Here is a 19556-nt window from a genome sequence, read left to right on the forward strand (position 1 = left end):
GCCTATAAGACAACACTAGAGGGGGTGTGAGGGAGGTGCAGCAGTTAGTGCTATCTCAGGCTGTGGGTTTGAAGCACGACAGCCAGGAAGTGAGACTGACAGACAAACGGAAGTACGGGCAGAAGCCAAGAGCACGGCTCCTTCTTGGGTTGGTAGTTGTGGGTATGGGTCAGGGGGCCAAAAGGAGCTGCTAGCCTGGCCAGACAGGCCTGGGCATGATGCATGCCCAGAGGCAGTTGGCTGCAGCTGCAGTAAAGGCAGAAGTCAAACGGCATGAAGTTGCCAAGCGGCACTTGAATCTGCTCAGAAAGTTGGCAGACAAGGTAAACGATCCACAGCTCCGGGAAGACATCAGGATCTCACTGGACAATATTAGAGGTGAGAGTGGACCTTGTGTCCAACCTGAGGGTATTTGAGGATCTGAGGAGGGGGGCTTTGACTTATTCAGATTTCACAAATGAGTTAACTTCTTCCTCATCTCCCAACACAAAAACGGCTCTGGGGGAAGGAGTATTATTAAGGTTGGGGGATGAGATAGGAAAAGACCCACTTGTCTCTCTGTCTCTAATAAGAGGTCACTAATGATGTGACTTTCAGGAATGGAAAAACATAGACAGTTGCTGTTGGTGGGAGATGGGAGGGCAGTTAGTAGCTTTAAGTGACCTATTTCCTTACCTAGAGAGATGGGGACAGGAAGAGGCTTGAGGTGAGAAGAATTTGGGGGCAAGTTCATTTGATTCCCAGATTTATTCCTAGTACCCACTTGCTAAACTTGCTTCCACCATCAGGGAAACAAATATATGTGTACATACATACAGAGGTTTTTAGACATGTATATTATGATATTTAGACATGTATAGAGTGTCAGACATTCAGAAACACACTAATTAATGGACATACAAGCTCACCAATCTAGAACCCCCCCCTTCTTGTCTTCTGTCACTTTTCCTCAGTATTGTCTGTTCCTGTCTCCCCACCCCAGCTTCCGCTTCACCTCATTAGCACTATTACAGCAAGCAATGACAACACAGGGAGGAAGTGTTGCCATAGCAATACCATCTGCCACATCCTTCTGGCCCTTTTCACCCCCCAAATCCGGTGGGGGGGCCTACAATGGGAGAGAGACATAGGCAGTAGTAAGTCAACTATAGAACTCTACACTGTTTCCAACAACAAAGCTTGGCCCTTTGGACTCAAAGCTCTCCAGTCTCCACATTCAAAAGGTCAATGAACTAACTAAGACCAAACCAAGTTTAATTTAGGATGGAGGTGGGGACAGGATTAGAGAGGGGAGTAAAGTGAAAATCAGCATGAACTTAAACTGCAGCCTACCTCCAATTCATTTTTTTTTTCCTACTCTCAACTGTCTGCCTTTGTGGTTTTCTGTCCTCTAAAGGAGATGAGGGCTACCCAAGATCCTTTGCCCAAGACTAATTTTTCTAGAGAATGAGGAAAAAGTAGGAGAAAAATCTACCATCCACATGTTTCCCACTAAGAGATCACTATTTCGATTCTGTTACTGGTCCTGTTGGCCCCTGGCTGGTGAGGATGCTGGTCGTTTCCCCTTTATCACTTGCATTTCATTGCATTTCATTACATTATTTCATTTCAGTGACAAGTTTAGGAGCTTCAGTTAGAGTGGTCAGAGTAGTATATTCCTCCAGGGACATTCTGGACACTGCCTGGTGAGGACATATGCCTGGTCAGGATATTAAGCTCTGCCCCTTTCAGCACAGAAGGGAAAGATTTTGAGTGGGTTGTTATGGCAATAAACAGGCTCTGTCCTAGAGAAAGAGGAAAGGCATCTATCTCTGAGGAGGCTCCCTTCTCCGAAATTCCCTGGCGACGGCTGGGATGTGACAATTTACAGATATAGTTGTACCTATTATACAGAAAGAGAAATTGAAGACCGGGGATAGGAAAACAGAATTAGAGGTGACAACTCCTTTACGCTCATTCCCTATGGATAACCACAGAGAATCAGGTGTACAGGCGCCGGTGTCCAGGAGAGGGCGACATCTCGGCTTCTCCAAGTTCTTTTGCAAAGCGGGGAAAGCCGACCCCTAGGTTGGGCGCTGAGGGAGGTAGGGTACAAGAGCAGCTCAGAGAACAGATTCCCTCCTCCTCCCCAGCCTGGTCCCCGTTTAGTTCCCAATACGGGCCCCGTTCGCCGGCGGCTCCTGCCTCCAAGAGCCGCCCACGGCAACTCTTATTATAGCCCAGGCTGCGTCAGGGGGAGGAAAAGAAAGAAAAGGAAGATGGGGAGGATGTTTGGTCCCCAGGGTTCGAAGGAGGGGTCTGGAGAGGCTACGTACAGTCCCTGCTGCATCCTGTCTCGAGGCCAGTGCCGAGGTGCCTACACAAGTGCGCGGGACCCGGGGTTATTCACTTTGTCCCTTTTCTAGGAAGAATATGAATTCTCTGATTTAGAGTACCAGGAGATTTATAGACCTCCACCCTCCACTCCCATTCTGTTCCCCTTCCAAAAAAGTCCACAAACCTAAGGAAAATGGGAACCTGGGAGTTTTCGGCTCCCACTCCCTAGGTGAACCGCCATCTTCCTGACAAACACTCTAATGTACACGCCTACGCTATTGGGGAGCAATACCAAAGTGGGGTTTTCTTCACCCCAACTTTTTCATCAACAACCTGTTCCTTTCCCTTTTTCCAGAGACCCTCTTTGACTTCCTTCCTTCCACTGATCCCTCTACCCGTTATTCCCGCTGTTTCCCGGGTACTTTCCGAGCCATGGTTGCCATGGCGACAGAATGCATTTTTGTGAGAGTGGAGGGGTGTAATGCCACAGATTTACGCCCTCCTCTCCGCTGGGGAGTCTTTGATTTATTGGCGTCCTGGTAAGGAAGGCCTCCTACCTTCCGCCGACAACCTGGTGCCCTGTTCCGTGTCCTCGGGGGTAACGGAGAACCTGGAATGTCACATTCACTCCAGGACAGATTTAGGATTGGGTAGTAGTAGCCTACATCGCGGGGTTGAAAGGGAGCTAAGGATTTATCGTAGGAATCGTTCCCATGCACTCGCTTTACTGAAGGAGAATAGCCGAAGTCCTGCTTCGGCTCGAGGTCCTCACCTCTCAGTCTCTTAGGAGAGCAGGGTCGAGAGCTTCCGAACTTCGTTCTTCCAAAAACGTCTCTCCTCCCCCTCCCACCCCCCCCACCCCCGAATTGGCAAAGGGCAAAAACTGATGCTTCTCGCCGTTGTAATTACTGACCTTCCACTTACATTCACGGACCCCCTTTCATCACGTCCAGCTGCTCGGAGAAGGGGAAAAGCGGGGAGTGGAGGGGGGGGGGCTATGATTTAGTCTGTTTAAATCCAGTCCGAGATTTGGGGAGTAATCCAGTCCGGGGTTTAGCAGGGAAATCCAGTTCTGGATTTCTCACCGTCCATTTAGACAGCCGGGCTGGTGTGTGTGTGTATGTGTGTGGTGGGGAGGTAGGGGGGGAGGTTTGGTTGGGAGGGGGGGGCGGCAGGGGGCCGCCTCCTCCTCAGTGTGAGGGGAGCACCCGGATACATCGCGCATCCGGACCAAGCCGAGTCCCGGTGAACCCCCGCAAACCCCCGGACCCTCGCCTAGACCCCAAACCCCTCCCTCCCCTAGACCCTCCGGCCCCCATCATCCTCCCGCATCCTCCTGCATCCTTCCCCCCACCGCCTTCTCATTACATTTCCATCCTGCATCCTATCCTCCCTGCGCCCCCGCGTATCCTCCGCATTTCCCTCACCCCTTACATCCCCTTCATCTGGACCCCACCCCCGTCCCTTTCCCCTGCTCTCCATCCTCCACCCTTCTCCCAAGCACACCCCCAACCCGCCAAACCTCATCGCCCCCGCACTGTCTCTTCTGCCTGCCCCCTTCCCTGGCATTCCCGTTTTCCCCACGTCGTCTATTTGCCCTGTCCACCCCCTCCTACTCTCTCAAGCCTCCCCCTTCAAGACTATTTCTGCTTCTCCTCACGGGTTGGGGGATGCGAGGTTACGCCCTCGCCTCCTGAGAGCCGCACTAAAGGTCCCGGGCCTCGGAAAGGGTTGGGGGTGCAGGGTGGGGGGCATGGAGAGGAGGAGCCCTGTGTGATGGGAGGGGGGCGCTCTCCGAATAGGCGGAGGCGGCGGGGACCTAGGAGCCTGGGCGGGGGTTGAACGGGGGACCGAGTCCAGCGGCAAGCACGCAGAGCTACCCTATGGCCGGGCCTCCCTGAGCCAATTTGGGGGAAGCCCCCTTCCCACCCCAGCCCGGGGATTTCGGGGCCCCATGAGCCGGGGTGCGGGCGCGCTTCAGCGCCGGACAACGACCTACCTCATCTCGCTGACCCTGGTCAAGCTTGAGTCTGTGCCTCCACCGCCTCCCTCACCATCAGGGGCTGGGGCCCCGATAGTCAGGGCACCAGAAGGGGGAGAACCTGGAAGCCCTCGGGGCGCAGATGAGGCCGGCAAGAAGCGGCAAGAACGTCTCTTCCACCGGCAAGATGCTTTGTGGATCAGCACCAGTAGCGCGGGGACAGGGACGGAGACCCTTTCCCTGTCCCCTGCTCCAGCTAGCCCAGCCTGTCCTGTCTCCCCTGCTCCGGGTCGCCGCCTCTCCCTTTGGGCCGCCCCGCCAGTACCCCCAGTCTCCGGGGGACTGAGCCCGGACCCCAAACCTGGGGGGGGCTCCACTTCCTCCCGGCGCCCTCTACTCAGCAGCCCAAGCTGGGGGGGACCAGAGCCAGAGAGCCGGGGTGGGGGAGGCGTCCCAGGCTCTTCTTCCCCCCATCCCGGCACGGGCAACCGCCGACTCAAGGTGGCGCCCCCCCCACCTGCCCCAAAGCCTTGTAAGACGGTAACCACAAGTGGGGGCAAAGCTGGAGGGGGAAAGACTGCAGGGAGTCGCCTATCATGGCCGGAGAGCGAGGGCAAGCCGCGGGTCAAGGGGTCAAAGAGCAGTGCTGGGGCCGGAGCCCCAGCCGGAGTTGGAACCGCCGTCGGAGCAGGTGCTGCAGCTGTCCAGGGGGCTGGAGCCCGGGGAAAGTTGTCTCCACGAAAAGGCAAGAGTAAGACGCTGGACAACAGTGACTTGCACCCTGGGCAACCCGCTGGCTCTCCTCCTCCTCAAGCGACCCCGGCAACTCCAGCTGCCTCTCCAGCTGCCTCTGCCACCTCTCCGGGGCTTCCCCCGGGGCCTGCACCTCCTATCACGCTGGAGCCGCCTGCACCTGGGCTGAAACGGGGCCGGGAGGGGGGTCGTGCCTCCACCCGCGACCGGAAGATGCTCAAATTCATCAGTGGCATCTTCACCAAGAGTACCGGGGGACCTCCAGGTCCAGGGCCATCTCCTGGACCCCCAGGCCTCACCTCCAGCAGCGGGTCCCGAGAGCTGCTAGCCGTAGAGCTTCGTGCCTCCCCGAGTGAGTAAGACTAAGGAAAGGGAAGGGGGAGGGGGGAAATTGAAGCATAGGGCATGAAATATGTCAAGACTAGGACCTCAATTTAAAAGCTTTGCAAGCCCAAAAGACTTATATAAACGTCAGTTATTGTTATTCTAACTCTAACAGTACAACCTGTAAGAGAAGCTTGTTTGAGAGTATAGGCCTGAAGGAAAGAAGTTGGACTTTAAGGACATCTGGGCTCTTGCTCACCCCTTGATGACCTCTCAGTGTTTGACCATGTGTGGAGGGATGCAACAGGAACTATTGGGTGTCCTTTGAAGACTAGAGGGAATGAGAGCCGGAACTTTATTAAGGGGGAGTGGCTAACTTGTGTGTCTGGCTATAGGTCCCAAGGAGGATGAATCAAGCCCTCTGGGAAAATGTGTCCTTGGTCAGGGTGAGAATTAACCATCTTTTGCAGATTCCCCCAGGTAACCAGGCATCCCTGATTTCAGCTTTTGCCTGGTACTTAGAACAGAGAAATGGGACTATATGTATTATGTTTGAACCCCCAAAGGGAAGTTGGTGAAAAAATGAGAATAAAAAGAACTGGGAGAAAGTCTGTGATCCTGTGTACTTGGAGGAAATCTGTAATCCTGTGTACTTAGTGCCAGGAGGCTCCATAACTAGGTTGCAGGCAGCCACTCACCTGTACAAGTCCTCTTGGGAAGGGTAGCAGTCAAGTGATATGGCAGGGATTTTGTCTTTTGCTCAATGTCTTGGAAGCAGGAGTGGAATGGAATGGAAGTGTGTGGGCTGAAACTCCTGGAAACTGAAACTGCAAAGTTGTAGGGGGTAGAGAGCTGGAGATGGGGGAGGAATATGATAGGGGGAGCCTCACTTCCCACTTATCCTCCCCTCTCTTACAAAGAGTCAAGTTCAGACCAGCTGGGGTCTGCACAGAAGTTCATGCTCTGGTTGTATTTTTTGTGTTGGGGGCTTTGGCTTTCTTGGACTTGAGATGGGGATAGGGGTGGAGTGGGTCTGTTCCCTCTCCTGGGAAGCTGTCAAGGAGCGGGGGTGGTGGCCCAGAGTTTGGCTCTGGAGCTGTCAGGAGCAGATGGCTTCAGATCCGCTTGCTCCCACTGCAGCTGCTCCACCCTGGGAACGTCCGGGCCTCCAGTGTCAGGCTGTCAGACACAGGGGACCAGGCGGACTGGAACAAGGCAGGAACAAGGGATCTGAGGGGACAGAGATGGAAGAAGCTTCTCAAAGCCCTTTCCCAATAGCATCTTGTTATAGCTCATAACTAGAAAGGGTTTATGTTCTCTGTTCCCTCTGAACTTCCCTTTCCCGATTTGTTATTGGATTCGTGACCTGCCCATAGAGGGATGAGGAAGAGAGCAAATTTTAGGAGGAGGATGCTCCTCAAACCCCCTTGAATTTCCTCTCTCCTATTTGCTACTGAGGTTCTGACCTGGCAAAATCCCAGAGGGATGAAAAAGCAGGTGACTTTTAAAGGGTCTTGGTTCTTTCCATTCAAATAAGTTTGGAAAGTGTGAGGTCTGATCTGTACATGTGACCTTGAAAGAGGTCATCCTTATCACTGCTACTGAAAGCCTGTTTCCTTTCTCAAGGAAATAGAGGTTGAAAGGTTCTCCTTTTCCACTTGCTTCCATCTTCTACTCAAATCCTGCACCTAACCCCATGCTCATCTTCCCTTGGAATCAACCCCACCCCCTCACATTGTAAACCGTCTGGACTCTCCTGGCCCTCTTCTTAGAGAAGAGGCTATCCTGCCCTTAGCAGGCACCAGTTCTTTTGGACTGTGATGTGGGGGGACACACAGTTGGGGATGTGCTTTAAGGGAGCTGCCAATGTGAAGTATTTTTGTCTCTCTGGTTCTGTTGCTAAGCAACCTCTGAGCGGCAGCAACAGCTGTGGGGAAAGCAAGCTTCATGGGGGCGGAGTGTGGACCACTGTCTTAGCATCTTATTCCTTAGCTTTTTCAACTCAGGGGAAGTGACCTCTCTTTTTTTTGGGGGGTAGAGGTCGGAAGGAAGAATAAGCAGGCAGAAAGGTATAGGAGTTTGCCTGCATGCATGCGTGTGTGTGTGTGTGTGTGTGTGTGTGTGTGTATGTGTTGCTGAAGTACTCTCTTTTCATTTCCATGTGGGCTTTGTCCATCAGGTCTGAAAGACCAGATCTAAACATCTCCCACCCACTCTCTTCTTTCAGAAGCTGTGGTCAATAGCCAGGAATGGACTTTGAGCCGATCCATCCCTGAACTTCGTCTGGTATGTGAGCCAGTATCATTGAGTATGGAAAAGATCCTTCCAAGTTTTACTCCCTCCCACATCTCAGCCAACCCCTCACCTCTTTCTAGGTAGAAAAGGAATGGTGGATTGTCATTCTTCAAAATCTCTCTTTTCATAATCCTATATATTATCATTCCATCTCAACTCCTCTTTTTCTTCTTCTCCCTAGCAATCCCCATTTAGTTTCTCTTTCTGTTCTTCCTGTGCTTTTCTCTTCTCACCTTCAGGCTTCTTGTTTTAGTATCTCCTTCAGCCATTTCCTTAAATAAGGTCTTCTATAGTCCAAAACTTGAAACAACATTGTAATGGTTTGAGAGTGGTTATTTCTTACTCTCTGTCCCTTTGAATAAGAGACTCCATTTTGTTGGTGTTTCTTTATTGAGGTTCACTCTGATCCTTGGGTAATTTTCTCATTTTAGAATCATAAAATCCGAGAGCTGAAAAGAATCTTATCAGTTCAACCCATATCTGAATAGAAGTCCCTTCTATAACACTCCAATATAGAATCATACCATATCAGAGTTCTAAGAAAATTTAGACATAATCTAGTTCAATAAGCTCATTCTACAAATGAAAAGAATGAGGGCCATAAAGATAGAGTAATTTGTCCAAGATCACATAGCTAGCAAGTGATGGAACCGGCATTAATCCTCAAGCTTTAAGTCCACTGTCCAGGGGTCCTTCCAATACACTATGATGCTCTCTTATCTTCCCATGCCTTCTCCCAGGCTCTTATCCAGTCTCCACATTATGTCTCCTTGGATGATTGTCCACTGTCGATCATTTCAGATTCAACAAGGATAACATTTTCCCACCATCCCAGACTCTAAGACTGTGTTCTTAAACCCTTGAGACCTTTGTTCCACCTGTGGCTTCATATCATTCCCTTATCCACAGGGGGTACTGGGTGATGCCCGGAGTGGGAAGTCATCGCTCATTCACAGATTCCTGACTGGTTCTTACCAGGTTCTAGAGAAGACAGAGAGTGAGTCCTTGGGAATTAAAAGGGATTGGGTGGGAGAAAAGGGTCAAGAAATCTTTGAATCAAGGGCTAAACCATGCAACCTTCCCCACTATCACCCCAATAATCTTTGACAGGTGAGCAGCATAAAAAGGAGATGTTAGTGGATGGACAAAGTTACCTGTTGCTGATCCGAGAGGAAGCAGGGGCACCAGATGCCAAGGTGAATAGGGAGGAGAAAGCAGAGAGGAGATTGGGTAATAGTCAGACTTCTGAGGAAGCAAATTTGAGGTAGGATCAGGGAATGGGGGTTATCTTTTTCTTGCTTCAGCCCTTCTCAATTCTCACATTTGGTAGAGTCTTGGGAATTATGAGGAAGGGATTCCTCTTTTTGCCTGACCCCTCATTTATCTCTCCTCATCTAGTTCTCAGGCTGGGCAGATGCTGTCATTTTTGTCTTCAGCTTGGAGGATGAGAACAGTTTCCAGACTGTGAGTCGTCTCCATGTGCAGCTAAATTCCCTTCGTGGGGAGAATCGGGGAGGCCTGGCTCTAGCACTGGTGGGGACACAAGGTAAAAAGATTATGGGGAAAGGGCAGACCTGTAGGGGAGGAACCGAAAATCCAGAGGAGTCACAAGTAGTTGCTCAATATTGAGAGATGTGTAGCCATCTAGAAAACCTAGAAGAAACATGATTGATGTCTTCAAATATATAAAGGGCTGTCATGTAGAAGAGATATTAGACTTGCTTGGAATGGTTCTAGAGGTCAAAACTGGGGGCAATGAGGAAAAAGGAACAGGAAGGTAGCATTCAGCTCAATAGAAAGAAAAACGTAACATTCAGAGCCATCTACACAAGAAATGAGCTGACTAGAGTCAGTGGGTTCCCCATCATCAAAGTGAAAGGCTGGAGGACACTTGTTGGTACTACTATAGAGAGGATTTCTATTCAAGGCAAGGTGGGACCATATGACTTTAGTTTCGTTAAGATTCTAAGATATGGTGAGTCTATGAAAGTCTTTATGGGACAAAAAGCAGTAAAGGCAGAGTGAAAGTAGGAATGTATGGTTTGCTCACACACCTTTCTCTCCCCACCAGATAGGATTAGTGCTTCCTCCCCCCGGGTTGTAGGGGATGCTCGTGCCAGAGCTCTATGTGGGGAAATGAAGCGCTGCAGCTACTATGAGACTTGTGCCACCTATGGGCTCAATGTGGACAGGGTCTTCCAAGAGGGTGAGAATGATGCATGGCTACCTTGGGAGTGGGACTATTGCATGGATAATATCCTTGAAGATGTGGGGATGAGGAAAGAGTGAAGAAGTGAGTGGCAATGAAAAAGCGAGATTGAAGGAAATGAAGAAAACTTCTTAGAGTCTAGTTTATTGTAAAAGGCAAAGGGAGCTTGGGGAAGTTGATGGGGCTAATGTGGGAACAAGGATAGAGTATATGTTGATGAGTAGAGAGTTGGGACATCAGTATGGTTGTTTTGTTTTTGTTTGGGTTTTTTTGTTTTTTTAACAGATCCAAGGGGTGTGTGTGTGTGTGTGTGTGTGTGTGAGAGAGAGAGAGAGAGAGAGAGAGAGAGAGAGACAGAGAGAGAGAGAGAGAGAGACAGAGACAGACAGACAGACAGACAGACAGAGACAGAAAGACAAAGAAAAAGACAGAGATAAAGACAGACAGACAGAGAGACAGACAGACAGACAGAAACAGAAAGACAAAGAAAAAGACAGAGACAGAGAAAGACAAAGAGCACCTGAGAATGTGCAGAGGCACTGTAGACAAGTGAGAGAGTGTCAGGCACTATCATGCCTTCCTCCCACCTCCTATAGTGGCCCAGAAGGTTGTGACCTTGCGAAAACAGCAACAACTCCTGGCTGCCTGCAAATCCCTGCCCAGCTCCCCCAGCCACTCAGCTGCCTCCACCCCTGTAGCAGGGCAGGTGAGAGGGATGAGTTGGGGAAAATGAGGGGGGACAGGAGAAAGGAGGCTGTGACAATACTGTGTTGGGTTCAAGAGATGCTGTAGAACATGTAAAGAGTAGGGTTTTGGAAATGGTGAGGAGGGGGTGGAAGTGGTGTTGATTCTAGTAACACTCTGCATCGCCCAGGTAAAATTTCCAGAGTCTGTTTCCCATTTTTCTATGTATATGGGTTTGAGGGAATTCAGGATACTCTTCTTTTTATTCAAATATCTTTTCTCCAGGCCAGTAACGGGGGGCATACCAGTGACTATTCATCCTCCCTTCCTTCCTCACCCAATGTTGGTCATCGGGAGCTTCGAGCTGAGGCAGCTGCTGTGGCTGGCCTGAGCACGCCAGGATCTTTGCACCGAGCAGCCAAACGCCGGACAAGTCTCTTTGCGGTAGCACATACACCGATCTCATCACCTTGTCTACACTAACACTTGGTGTCTCCCTTTGTGCCTCCAATTCCTGTTCCACCAATTCCTATAGACCACCAGTCCTTTTGACCTCTTTCTCAGTTCACTCATTCTCTCCATCCCATTCTCCTTTCTTCTCCTGATATCTGCCACTTTGTCTCCAATCTACTCTGTCTAATAATACCATTCCAGAATCGCAGGGGCAGTGACTCTGAAAAGCGAAGCCTGGACAGCCGAGGGGAGACTGCAGGAAGTGGCAGAGCAATTCCAATCAAGCAGGTGGGCAAATTAGGAAGGATCCTGTGACTGGAATGGAGGGAGCACTTGACATACACTAGATTGCATCTTAACTTTTCTTTCGGCCCATTGTCATTCTTGCCCCAGAGTTTCCTGCTGAAACGAAGTGGAAATTCCCTGAACAAGGAATGGAAGAAAAAATATGTGACACTATCAAGCAATGGCTTCCTACTCTACCACCCCAGCATTAATGTGAGTAGCCCCCCTCACTCTGCAGTGATAATTTCTCCTCCATAATCTTTTAGAATTACCTGGACAATCTCAGTCAATTGCAGTTATCTCCCTCTATAAAATCTTCCCTCTCCAGACCCTGTGGTTTTCATTAGCTCCTGTTCCATCCTCTAACCAATCTCCAATGTGTATTATAGAAATGCTTGTGTTTGAAGGCAAGAACTGGCAACTTGGAGTCAGGGAAAATCTGTAGTCAGGAAAAAAATTTGCCTTTAAATTCCATCTCTGACATTATCATTTATTATCAACTGGGATCTTTATTTTCTCTATTCATAAGATACCTATACTGTTTACCTTTCATGAGGTTTGGGGAGAATCAAATGAGGTGATATTCAACCTTTTCGATCTTTCAGGAGCTAGTTAAATATCAGATTACCCTTATTTAGATGCTTTCCAGCACCCTGGAAGTTTATGCTGACATTTTCTCTTGCCCCCAACCATGTGGGAATCCTTCTGTCTCTCAGGATTACATTCACAGCACCCATGGAAAGGAGATGGATTTGCTTCGGACAACAGTAAAGGTACCAGGCAAACGACCTCCTCGGGCCATCTCAGCCTTTGGTCCCTCTGCCAGCATCAATGGGCTTGTCAAGGATATGAGCACTGTCCAAATGGCTGAAGGCACAGGTGAGGAGGGTAGGGTCAGGGAAGAAGGGAAAAGGGAAAAGATCTTGGGAATAGATCAATAGGGAAGTAAGTTAGGGGAAGTATGAGGAATAAATGAAATAATGGGAGTAGGGGGCAGGTAAATTAGGAGATATAGGCTGGGGAAGGATGAGAAAGAGAGGTAGTAAAAGCAGGAGATGGGGGGGGGAAACCAAAGACTGAAGGAATCTTAATTGCAAATTTCCCTTTCTTCCCTCAAATTCTTTCAAATTAGCAGACATTTCCACTCCTACCCCTACTCCCAGCCCCAGTTCCCTGCAGCCACCCCAGGACCAGACAACAAAGAATCTACTGAAGCCAGATCGGAACCTAGCCCGAGCCCTCAGTACTGGTCAGTCTTGCCTCTTTCCAAAACTACATGCTCACTTCTGGCCAAAACGGGGATAGGAATGGAAGTTGCTGTAGTGGAGCATCCTTGAGAAGAGGGAGGAATATAGATGAGAGAGACACATATTTATTTATCTGAGGAAAAGGGGGAGAGGAGTGTCTTTTATGGAAAAGGATTTTTTTCATTATGAAAGTGGGCAAAGCTAACTCAAGGGAAACTGAGTCAATTATGTATCCTCCCAAAGACTGTACACCATCTGGAGACTTAAGCCCTCTGAGTAGAGAACCTCCACCTTCTCCCATGGTAAAGAAACAGAGACGGAAAAAACTGACCACACCATCAAAGACAGAAGGCTCTGCTGGGCAGGCTGAAGGTGAGGCCATGGGCAAGCAGTCTTAATTTTTACTCCCACCTGATTGGAGGTCCTGGGGTGGTGCAGAAAAAGAGCTTGACCTGTGTTTTCTTTTGCATATTTTTATAGCAATATGAATATTTTGTTTAAAAGAAAAACGGACATCCCTCAGCCCCTGCCCTTCTCCGTAGTGAACCCACAGCTCCTGCCCCTTTCTCTCCAAAAGACCCCCATCTTTCTCTTCCTAGCCCTCCAACCTCAGTCCTTCTCTTCCCAAAGCTCACTGAGATCTTAACCCTTCCTTCCTGCTCCCCTTAGTATCTGTTCCTCTCAAATCATTACCTCATACTCCCCCTCACACGCACATCTTATTTTCAGCCCCTGTTGCTCAGGGCCTGGATTCCAGATCTCCCTACTTTCACTGCTCTCTGCTTTTTCTCCACTCTGCTCTGGGGCCACTGACCTTTAGTTCTGCTTTTTCTCCCTATCTGTCTGTCTTTATTTTTCCCACCACCTTTGTTTACCCTCTCCTTTCCTTTTCTCTTCTCTCTTCTCTTTTCCTCCTACTCTTTGCTACTCTTATTTTCTCTGTGTCTATATCTGTCTCTCTCGATGTCTTTGTCTCTCTGTATTTATCTCTGCCTCTCCCCCCCATCCCCTTTTCCCTCTGTCTCTTCTTCTCTATCTCTTCTTTCTCTATTTCTCTTGTCTGTCTCCTTCGCTTCGGGAAACCAGCCAAGCGCAAAATGTGGAAACTAAAATCCTTTGGTAGTTTAAGAAATATTTATAAAGCAGGTAATAAAGTGGGGAAATTGGGAAGGGCATTCAGATGGGGTTCAGGGGTTGGGGTGCACTTGCTTCCCCTGCATGTGCGTGGGCTTCCTGCTCCCCCATTCTTCTTCCCCTCTCCCATACTGCTCCCATCCCCACCCTGCAGGGGTCCTGGGATGACCGTCTAGGGAGGTGGGGAGAGGGTTTGGGGAGAATAGTGTGTTAAGAGTTATACCATCCTATTCTACCCTCCCTCTCAGAGGAAAACTTCGAATTCCTGATTGTATCAAGCACTGGACAGACCTGGCACTTCGAAGCTGGGAGCTTCGAAGAGCGAGACTCCTGGGTTCAGGCTATCGAGAGCCAGATATTGGCTAGTCTGCAATGCTGCGAAAGCAGCAAGGTCAAGGTGAGGGGCGGAGAGGGAAGGTAAAATAGAGGAGTCAGTGCACGAGGAGGGATATTTAAATTGTGGGTGGGGGTTGAGGAACATATCTCACAGATTAAAAAAAGAGTTTTGGATTTGTGGTTAAAAAAAAAAAAATCCAGTTTTCGATATTTACTCTTGCCTCTTACAGTCATATAAATCTGAACGTTGATTAAACGTGAATTTGTTTCCTTTCCTGTAACATGAAGAGGGTAAATCTCTAAGGTCCCGCCCCGCTCTAAATATACAGAGTCCGAGAGAACCCCTGCAGCCTCAGGCTTAAAGGGAATTGCCTACTCTGTTCATTGATAACCCCAGGTCTCCTTTTTCCCTTAGCTACGCACTGACAGTCAGAGCGAGGCTGTGGCAATCCAGGCGATTAGGAATGCAAAGGGAAACTCGTTGTGTGTGGACTGCGGAGCTCCCAGTGAGTGAGGGTGGAACAGATGAGTGAAGGGTGGGGGTCGGGGAGGCTCGGGTTAGGGCATTTGGCTGGGTTGGTGGCTATGTTTATGTAGGGAAACAAAGGGACCTGGAAGAGGAATGGGGCTGGGATTCGGGGAAAGGCAGGAAAGGAAAAGAGAATCTCTTGGTTCTCGAGGTGAGGATAAAGGACTGACGTCCGGAAAGTTTGAGGAAGGGGTATCTGACTGGTGACAGTTACCCATGGACTTTGTCCTACCCCCAGATCCCACCTGGGCAAGTCTGAACCTGGGCGCGCTAATCTGCATTGAGTGTTCAGGGATCCATCGAAATTTGGGCACTCACCTGTCGCGCGTTCGATCTCTGGATTTGGATGACTGGCCGCGGGAGCTGACCCTGGTGCTGACAGCTATCGGCAACGAGACGGCCAATCTCATATGGGAGAGCGACACCAGAGGCCGAGCCAAGCCCACGCGGGAGTCCTCCAGGTGCAAGGAGTCAGGGAGAAGAAAGGGAGGAAGAGCGCTGGGGAGTAGATGGAATTGGTTTGCGAATAGGGAAGGCAATCTCTGAGGAAGAAGGGGACCTTCTTATTGCTCTCTCCCGAACCTCTATCTATGTTCACGTCTTCTCAGGGAGGAGAGAGAGTCGTGGATCCGGGCCAAGTATGAGCAACTGCTGTTCCTGGCCCCGCTGGGAGGCCCGGAAGAGCCCCTGGGCCGCCGCCTCTGGGCCGCAGTGCAGGCTCAGGATGTTGCCGCGGTGCTACTGCTCCTGGCCCACGCGCGGCATGGACCGCTGGACAGCGACGTGGGGGACCCACAGCTCCGCTCCCCGCTCCACCTCGCGGCAGAACTCGCTCACGTGGTCATCACACAGCTGCTAGTCTGGGTACGTGGAAGGGGGAATGGATCAAGAAGCCTTCTTAGATAACCCAGGAGGGTCCAAGAGGAAAGCGCTCAGAATACCGAGGCGCCCCGGGACAGAAAAGCGGCTCTCCAGTCCGTCTCTTCTCTGTGCACTTTAGAACTAGAATCAGACGCGGGGGTAGGGGAGATCTGCAAGGACGCGAGTCCGTGCTGAGGAGGGACAGGGAGAAGGGCCTCGGGGACATAACTACTCATCTTGAAATCCTCTTAAATGTATCCGTTTCGCGGATACACTCACCCGGGTTTTCACAATAGTTTCCATTTCCCGGTGGGTGGTTGTTTTGTTGCCCTTCTCGCAAAACCGCAAAAGGAACTCTTCCTGTCTCCTCTTCTTCCCAGTACGGCGCCGACGTATCCGCTCGGGATGCTCAGGGCCGCACGGCGTTGTTCTACGCTCGGCGAGCCGGGAGCCAGCTCTGTGCGGACATCCTGCTGCAGCACGGCTGCCCCGGGGAAGGAGGCAGCGGGGCCACCACCCCCAGCCCCCGGCGGAGGAGCAGCGCCGCAAGCGTGGGCCGCGCCGAGGCTCCCGTCGCGCTGGTATAGCGGCACCACGCGGACAGACACACCCACCCTCCCCTACAGCCTGCCCCAACTTCTGTGCTCCGGGAAGGGACCCTACCTGCCCCCCACACCCCCCACGCCACCACCACCTCCGACCAGCACGGACACCCTCCTTGTGGACTGTTGGACACAGATTCCCTCCTCCCTTCTCCACGGGCACGTTCCCCCCCACTCACACACAACGGACACTGAACCCTCACTCCCTACAGCACCCTCGCTTCCCCTTACCTGTTCCCGCCCAACCTTCCCCTCTCCAAGGGATACAGTCCCCCGCACTCTCCCTAGCCGAGGCACGGAGACCCTTTTGTGCGCATTAACAGCCCGGGTTCCCCAGCCGGACACAACCGATTTCTCTCTCTCCACTTCGGGAGCTCTCCGCGTTCCTGCTAGCGTTTGGGAAGGGAGATTGACCTTTGCTACTTTAACACTGGGCTCTTGGACCTGCCCTCTGCTGGCTCCTGGGAAAGGGGGAAAAAGAAGTTTGCACTTCAGATCCAGGATGACTCACGCTTCCTCCCCGCCCCCATTCGTTGGACAGTTCGGCCCCCAGAGTCCTATGCCCAGGCTGGCTCCTGGGGAGAGGGGAAGGTATCAAGGTGTTGGGGTGGGGGAGGGGGCGCTGGTCATGGGAGCTGAGGGTAATTCAGGGGGATAGAAGGCTTGTTCACGGGCCCGTCCCACTCCCTCCATACCTGACTTCACTGCCCAACAACAGGGGAAGTGGGCAGCGAGGGGCAGGACCCCGGCTACCCATGGGGGTGGGGACCCCAACCCTTTCCGTGAAAGGGACCAATGGGGGGGAGGCTAAAATAAAGATTCCCTCCCTACACACCCACAGCCACGCTCACATCCACCAACGGATGGACTAGGGCTGGGGAGCCAGAGCCCTGGCTTCCTCTCTCCACAACAGCTAGAGAGGGGTGATGAATGAGATGGGGGGCTATTGGAACTGGGGAGGAAATTGTAATTTATTGCTTTGTGCCCCCTTGGGAGAGGGGGCTGGGGAGGGGGGAGGGCTGGAACATGGGGAGGGGGGGTGGGCTGGGGGAAACTTGGGGGGTGGGGGGTGCTCTTGGGTTGTGAGTGTCTGTGACTGTGACTGCCTAACTGTGACTGTCCAGAGCCCGTGGTGTCCTGAGCCAGAGGACACCCCAACCACGGGACTCCCTTCTCCCCCAAGTTTCACCTTCCCCTCCCTCTTGCAGGAGAAGCTCTAGATCCAGCCTCCCGCCCCTTCCCCCACCAGACTCCCTGAAACTTTCCAGCCAGGTAAAGAAGTTAAACCGGCTGGGATAGGTCCCCCATTGGCCTGACCCCCCCTTCCCTTCCTCAAGCAGGTCGGGATTTCCTAGCTCCACCCTCACCCCCTTACTCATCATAGCCCCAGAAGCCAGTTGGTGTAAGTGTTTTGGGTATTTTTTGTTTTGTTTTGTTTTGTTTTGTTTGCTTTGTTTCCTTTTGTTTTGTTTTGGGTTCTTTGGTTTTTTGGTTGTTTGGGGTTGTTTTGGGATTTTTTTTGGCTAAAATATTTTGGAGAGGACTAGTTTGTTTGGGGAGAGGGTGGAAGAAAGGGGCAATGGTAATGATCCCCCCACCATTTGCCTCCCCTGAATCAGGTGGTATGAGTCTTCTTCAAACAATTAAAAAGGCAGTGATTTTGACTGGGGGAGTGTAGCTCTGGTCTGTCTAAGGGCTGAGGGCTGGAACTTTCATATAAAGCATTAGAATCTGAAAATTGGAGGGACTTCAATGATCATGTAGACTAACCCATATAGGAGCAGGAATCCCCGACACAGAGAGAGTCTGACAGATACTTCAATTAATAGTTTTTTTAAAAAATAATAACCTCACATTTTCATAACATTTTACATTTACAAAATACTTTCATATCTTATATCATTTGATCCTCACAATGATCTTGTGAGGAAGATTAAGTACAGCATTATGAACTTCATTAAACAGATGAGGAAGCTGAGGATTAGAGATGAAGAGACTGGTCTGGCACTGGGTAAGAGCTGAAAGGGGGAGATGTTCAAGGTGAGAGTTCTGTCCAGTTTCCCTCTTCTAAGTTTTGGAAAGGTGGGGACTATGAAGTGGAGGTTGGAAGGTAAGCATAAAAAAGCAGACTATAGCGAATAGAGTGGGCATGGTAGCAAAGGTCCTGAGTAAGAGAATTGACCCAGGGATTTTGGGGAGAGTATCAAAAGAGTCTAATTAAAGAGTCATGAAGAGCTGCATTAAAATTAGTAACAATATGCAGAATGAGGGCTACCAATTAGGGGAAATGAAGTGAACCAATTAAGTTTCTGAGAGACTGAGCATGAGATCTATCTCCCCTAGTCTTCTTTGGTTCTTTTCTTAGTCCTTCCCCCCTCTCCTCCCATTTCCTTATCTGGAATATGGAGAACAGAGAGTACAATTCCAATCCTCTTGGTCAATGATAGATCTGGAGTGAAAAGGGATGGGAGGTCACACAATCTTAGATGTCCGTACTGTGTAGATGGACTACACATTCATCTACTTCGTGCAGCAAAAGGAGCTTAAATGTCCCTTTTCCAGCCCCTCCATAGATCATGTTAGTTTAATGCCTCCTGTATTAGCACCTGGTGAGTTCCAGCTCTACTGAGGGTCAGTGATTCTCACCCCCATGAAAGGGTTGTTAGGGAGGAAGAAACCTGCAGTCAGGGTAACACAAGATCTGGTCATCATTCACCTTCACTCCCTTTTTGATCGGCGATGTTGAGCTGCCTGACCTCAAGGTAGAATTTCTCTTGGCCTTCCTCAAGACCAGCTCCAAATATCTCAGGTTTGGATCCTCAACCAAGCTCGAACAGCTATCTTCTAGCAGCACATTGAGGGCCCAGCTCTGCAGAGTTCTAGGCTGACTAATCATCTGGAACAGCAACATGATTGTGCCTGAGAATATACCACTAAATGAGGGCCTTTTAGGCAAGAGGTAGGGAAATGAAATGTATATGCTGGAGGCAAGGTGAGAAAGGAAAAGGCAGGAGTGGACACCTCCATGTCTCAATCTACCTTCCAAATACTGCTACATGCAACATGCCTTTTGACTCTTGCACCATCTACCACCTAAAAGGCAAGTTAATTTCCCCTTGGCTAAACCCTTCTTGAATTAAGGAATAGCTGAGTCTTTTTGCTGACTGCCAAGAGAAATGGGTATTGACAGTACTGCTGGGGAAGGGGGTGATGAGATACATACTAGGTTAAAGACTGGGGCAATGGGGATAAAATGAAGCAAGCTGTCTAGAGAAGCAAGCTTCTTCAGTTTCTGTCCTACAACCTACACTGGAGACCGAAGACAATTGAGTTCTATCACCAGACTTTAGGTAAATCTTTGCTTCTAATGGGGGCATAGAGGTCTTAATTCTACATACTATTCTTGACTCTTATTCAAATAAAGAGCTTGAGCACAATTCAATGTAATAAACATAGGCCTGAACGAGATAAGACATTATCTCTGCCATCATGGAGTTTACAATTTAGAAGCAAATATAATATAGAAATAAATCACTATTGTATAAAA

At 50.2% G+C, this 19556-nt stretch overlaps 1 protein-coding gene across 4 annotated transcripts; it reads left to right on the plus strand.

Moving 5' to 3' along the window:
- The first annotated feature begins 150 nt into the window (after nt 1-150).
- On the plus strand, nt 151-16509 carry AGAP2 (ArfGAP with GTPase domain, ankyrin repeat and PH domain 2). Of its 4 annotated transcripts, none has more exons than XM_074269815.1 (19): nt 3501-5402; nt 7602-7660; nt 8579-8666; nt 8780-8865; nt 9068-9215; nt 9741-9875; nt 10475-10584; nt 10848-11006; nt 11217-11303; nt 11409-11513; nt 12017-12179; nt 12433-12549; nt 12791-12919; nt 13634-13693; nt 13930-14078; nt 14433-14523; nt 14785-15007; nt 15155-15410; nt 15788-16509. In XM_074269815.1, the coding sequence occupies exons 1-19, from the start codon at nt 4271-4273 to the stop codon at nt 15992-15994; spliced, it is 3504 nt and encodes a 1167-aa protein (XP_074125916.1). In that variant the 5' UTR covers nt 3501-4270; the 3' UTR covers nt 15995-16509. The 4 variants fall into 4 exon arrangements, with proteins under 4 accessions (XP_074125919.1, XP_074125916.1, XP_074125918.1 ...); XM_074269816.1 differs by having other exon boundaries at nt 3502-5402; nt 12436-12549; XM_074269818.1 differs by lacking the exons at nt 3501-5402; nt 13634-13693 and adding an exon at nt 151-378 and having other exon boundaries at nt 12436-12549.
- The last annotated feature ends 3047 nt before the right edge of the window (nt 16510-19556 follow it).

This window comes from Sminthopsis crassicaudata, chromosome 5 (assembly GCF_048593235.1).
Source record: "Sminthopsis crassicaudata isolate SCR6 chromosome 5, ASM4859323v1, whole genome shotgun sequence".
Classification (NCBI taxonomy): Eukaryota; Metazoa; Chordata; class Mammalia; order Dasyuromorphia; family Dasyuridae; genus Sminthopsis; species Sminthopsis crassicaudata.

What these genes read in the sequence shown, in the direction of transcription:
- AGAP2 (XM_074269815.1), top strand. Translation starts at nt 4,271, where the DNA reads ATGAGCCGGGGTGCGGGCGCGCTTCAGCGCCGGACAACGACCTACCTC. An exon ending in CCATCCCTGAACTTCGTCTG is followed by an intron (nt 7,661 to 8,578) that starts GTATGTGAGCCA and finishes CCTTATCCACAG; the next exon opens with GGGGTACTGGGTGATGCCCG. An exon ending in CCCACGCGGGAGTCCTCCAG is followed by an intron (nt 15,008 to 15,154) that starts GTGCAAGGAGTC and finishes ACGTCTTCTCAG; the next exon opens with GGAGGAGAGAGAGTCGTGGA.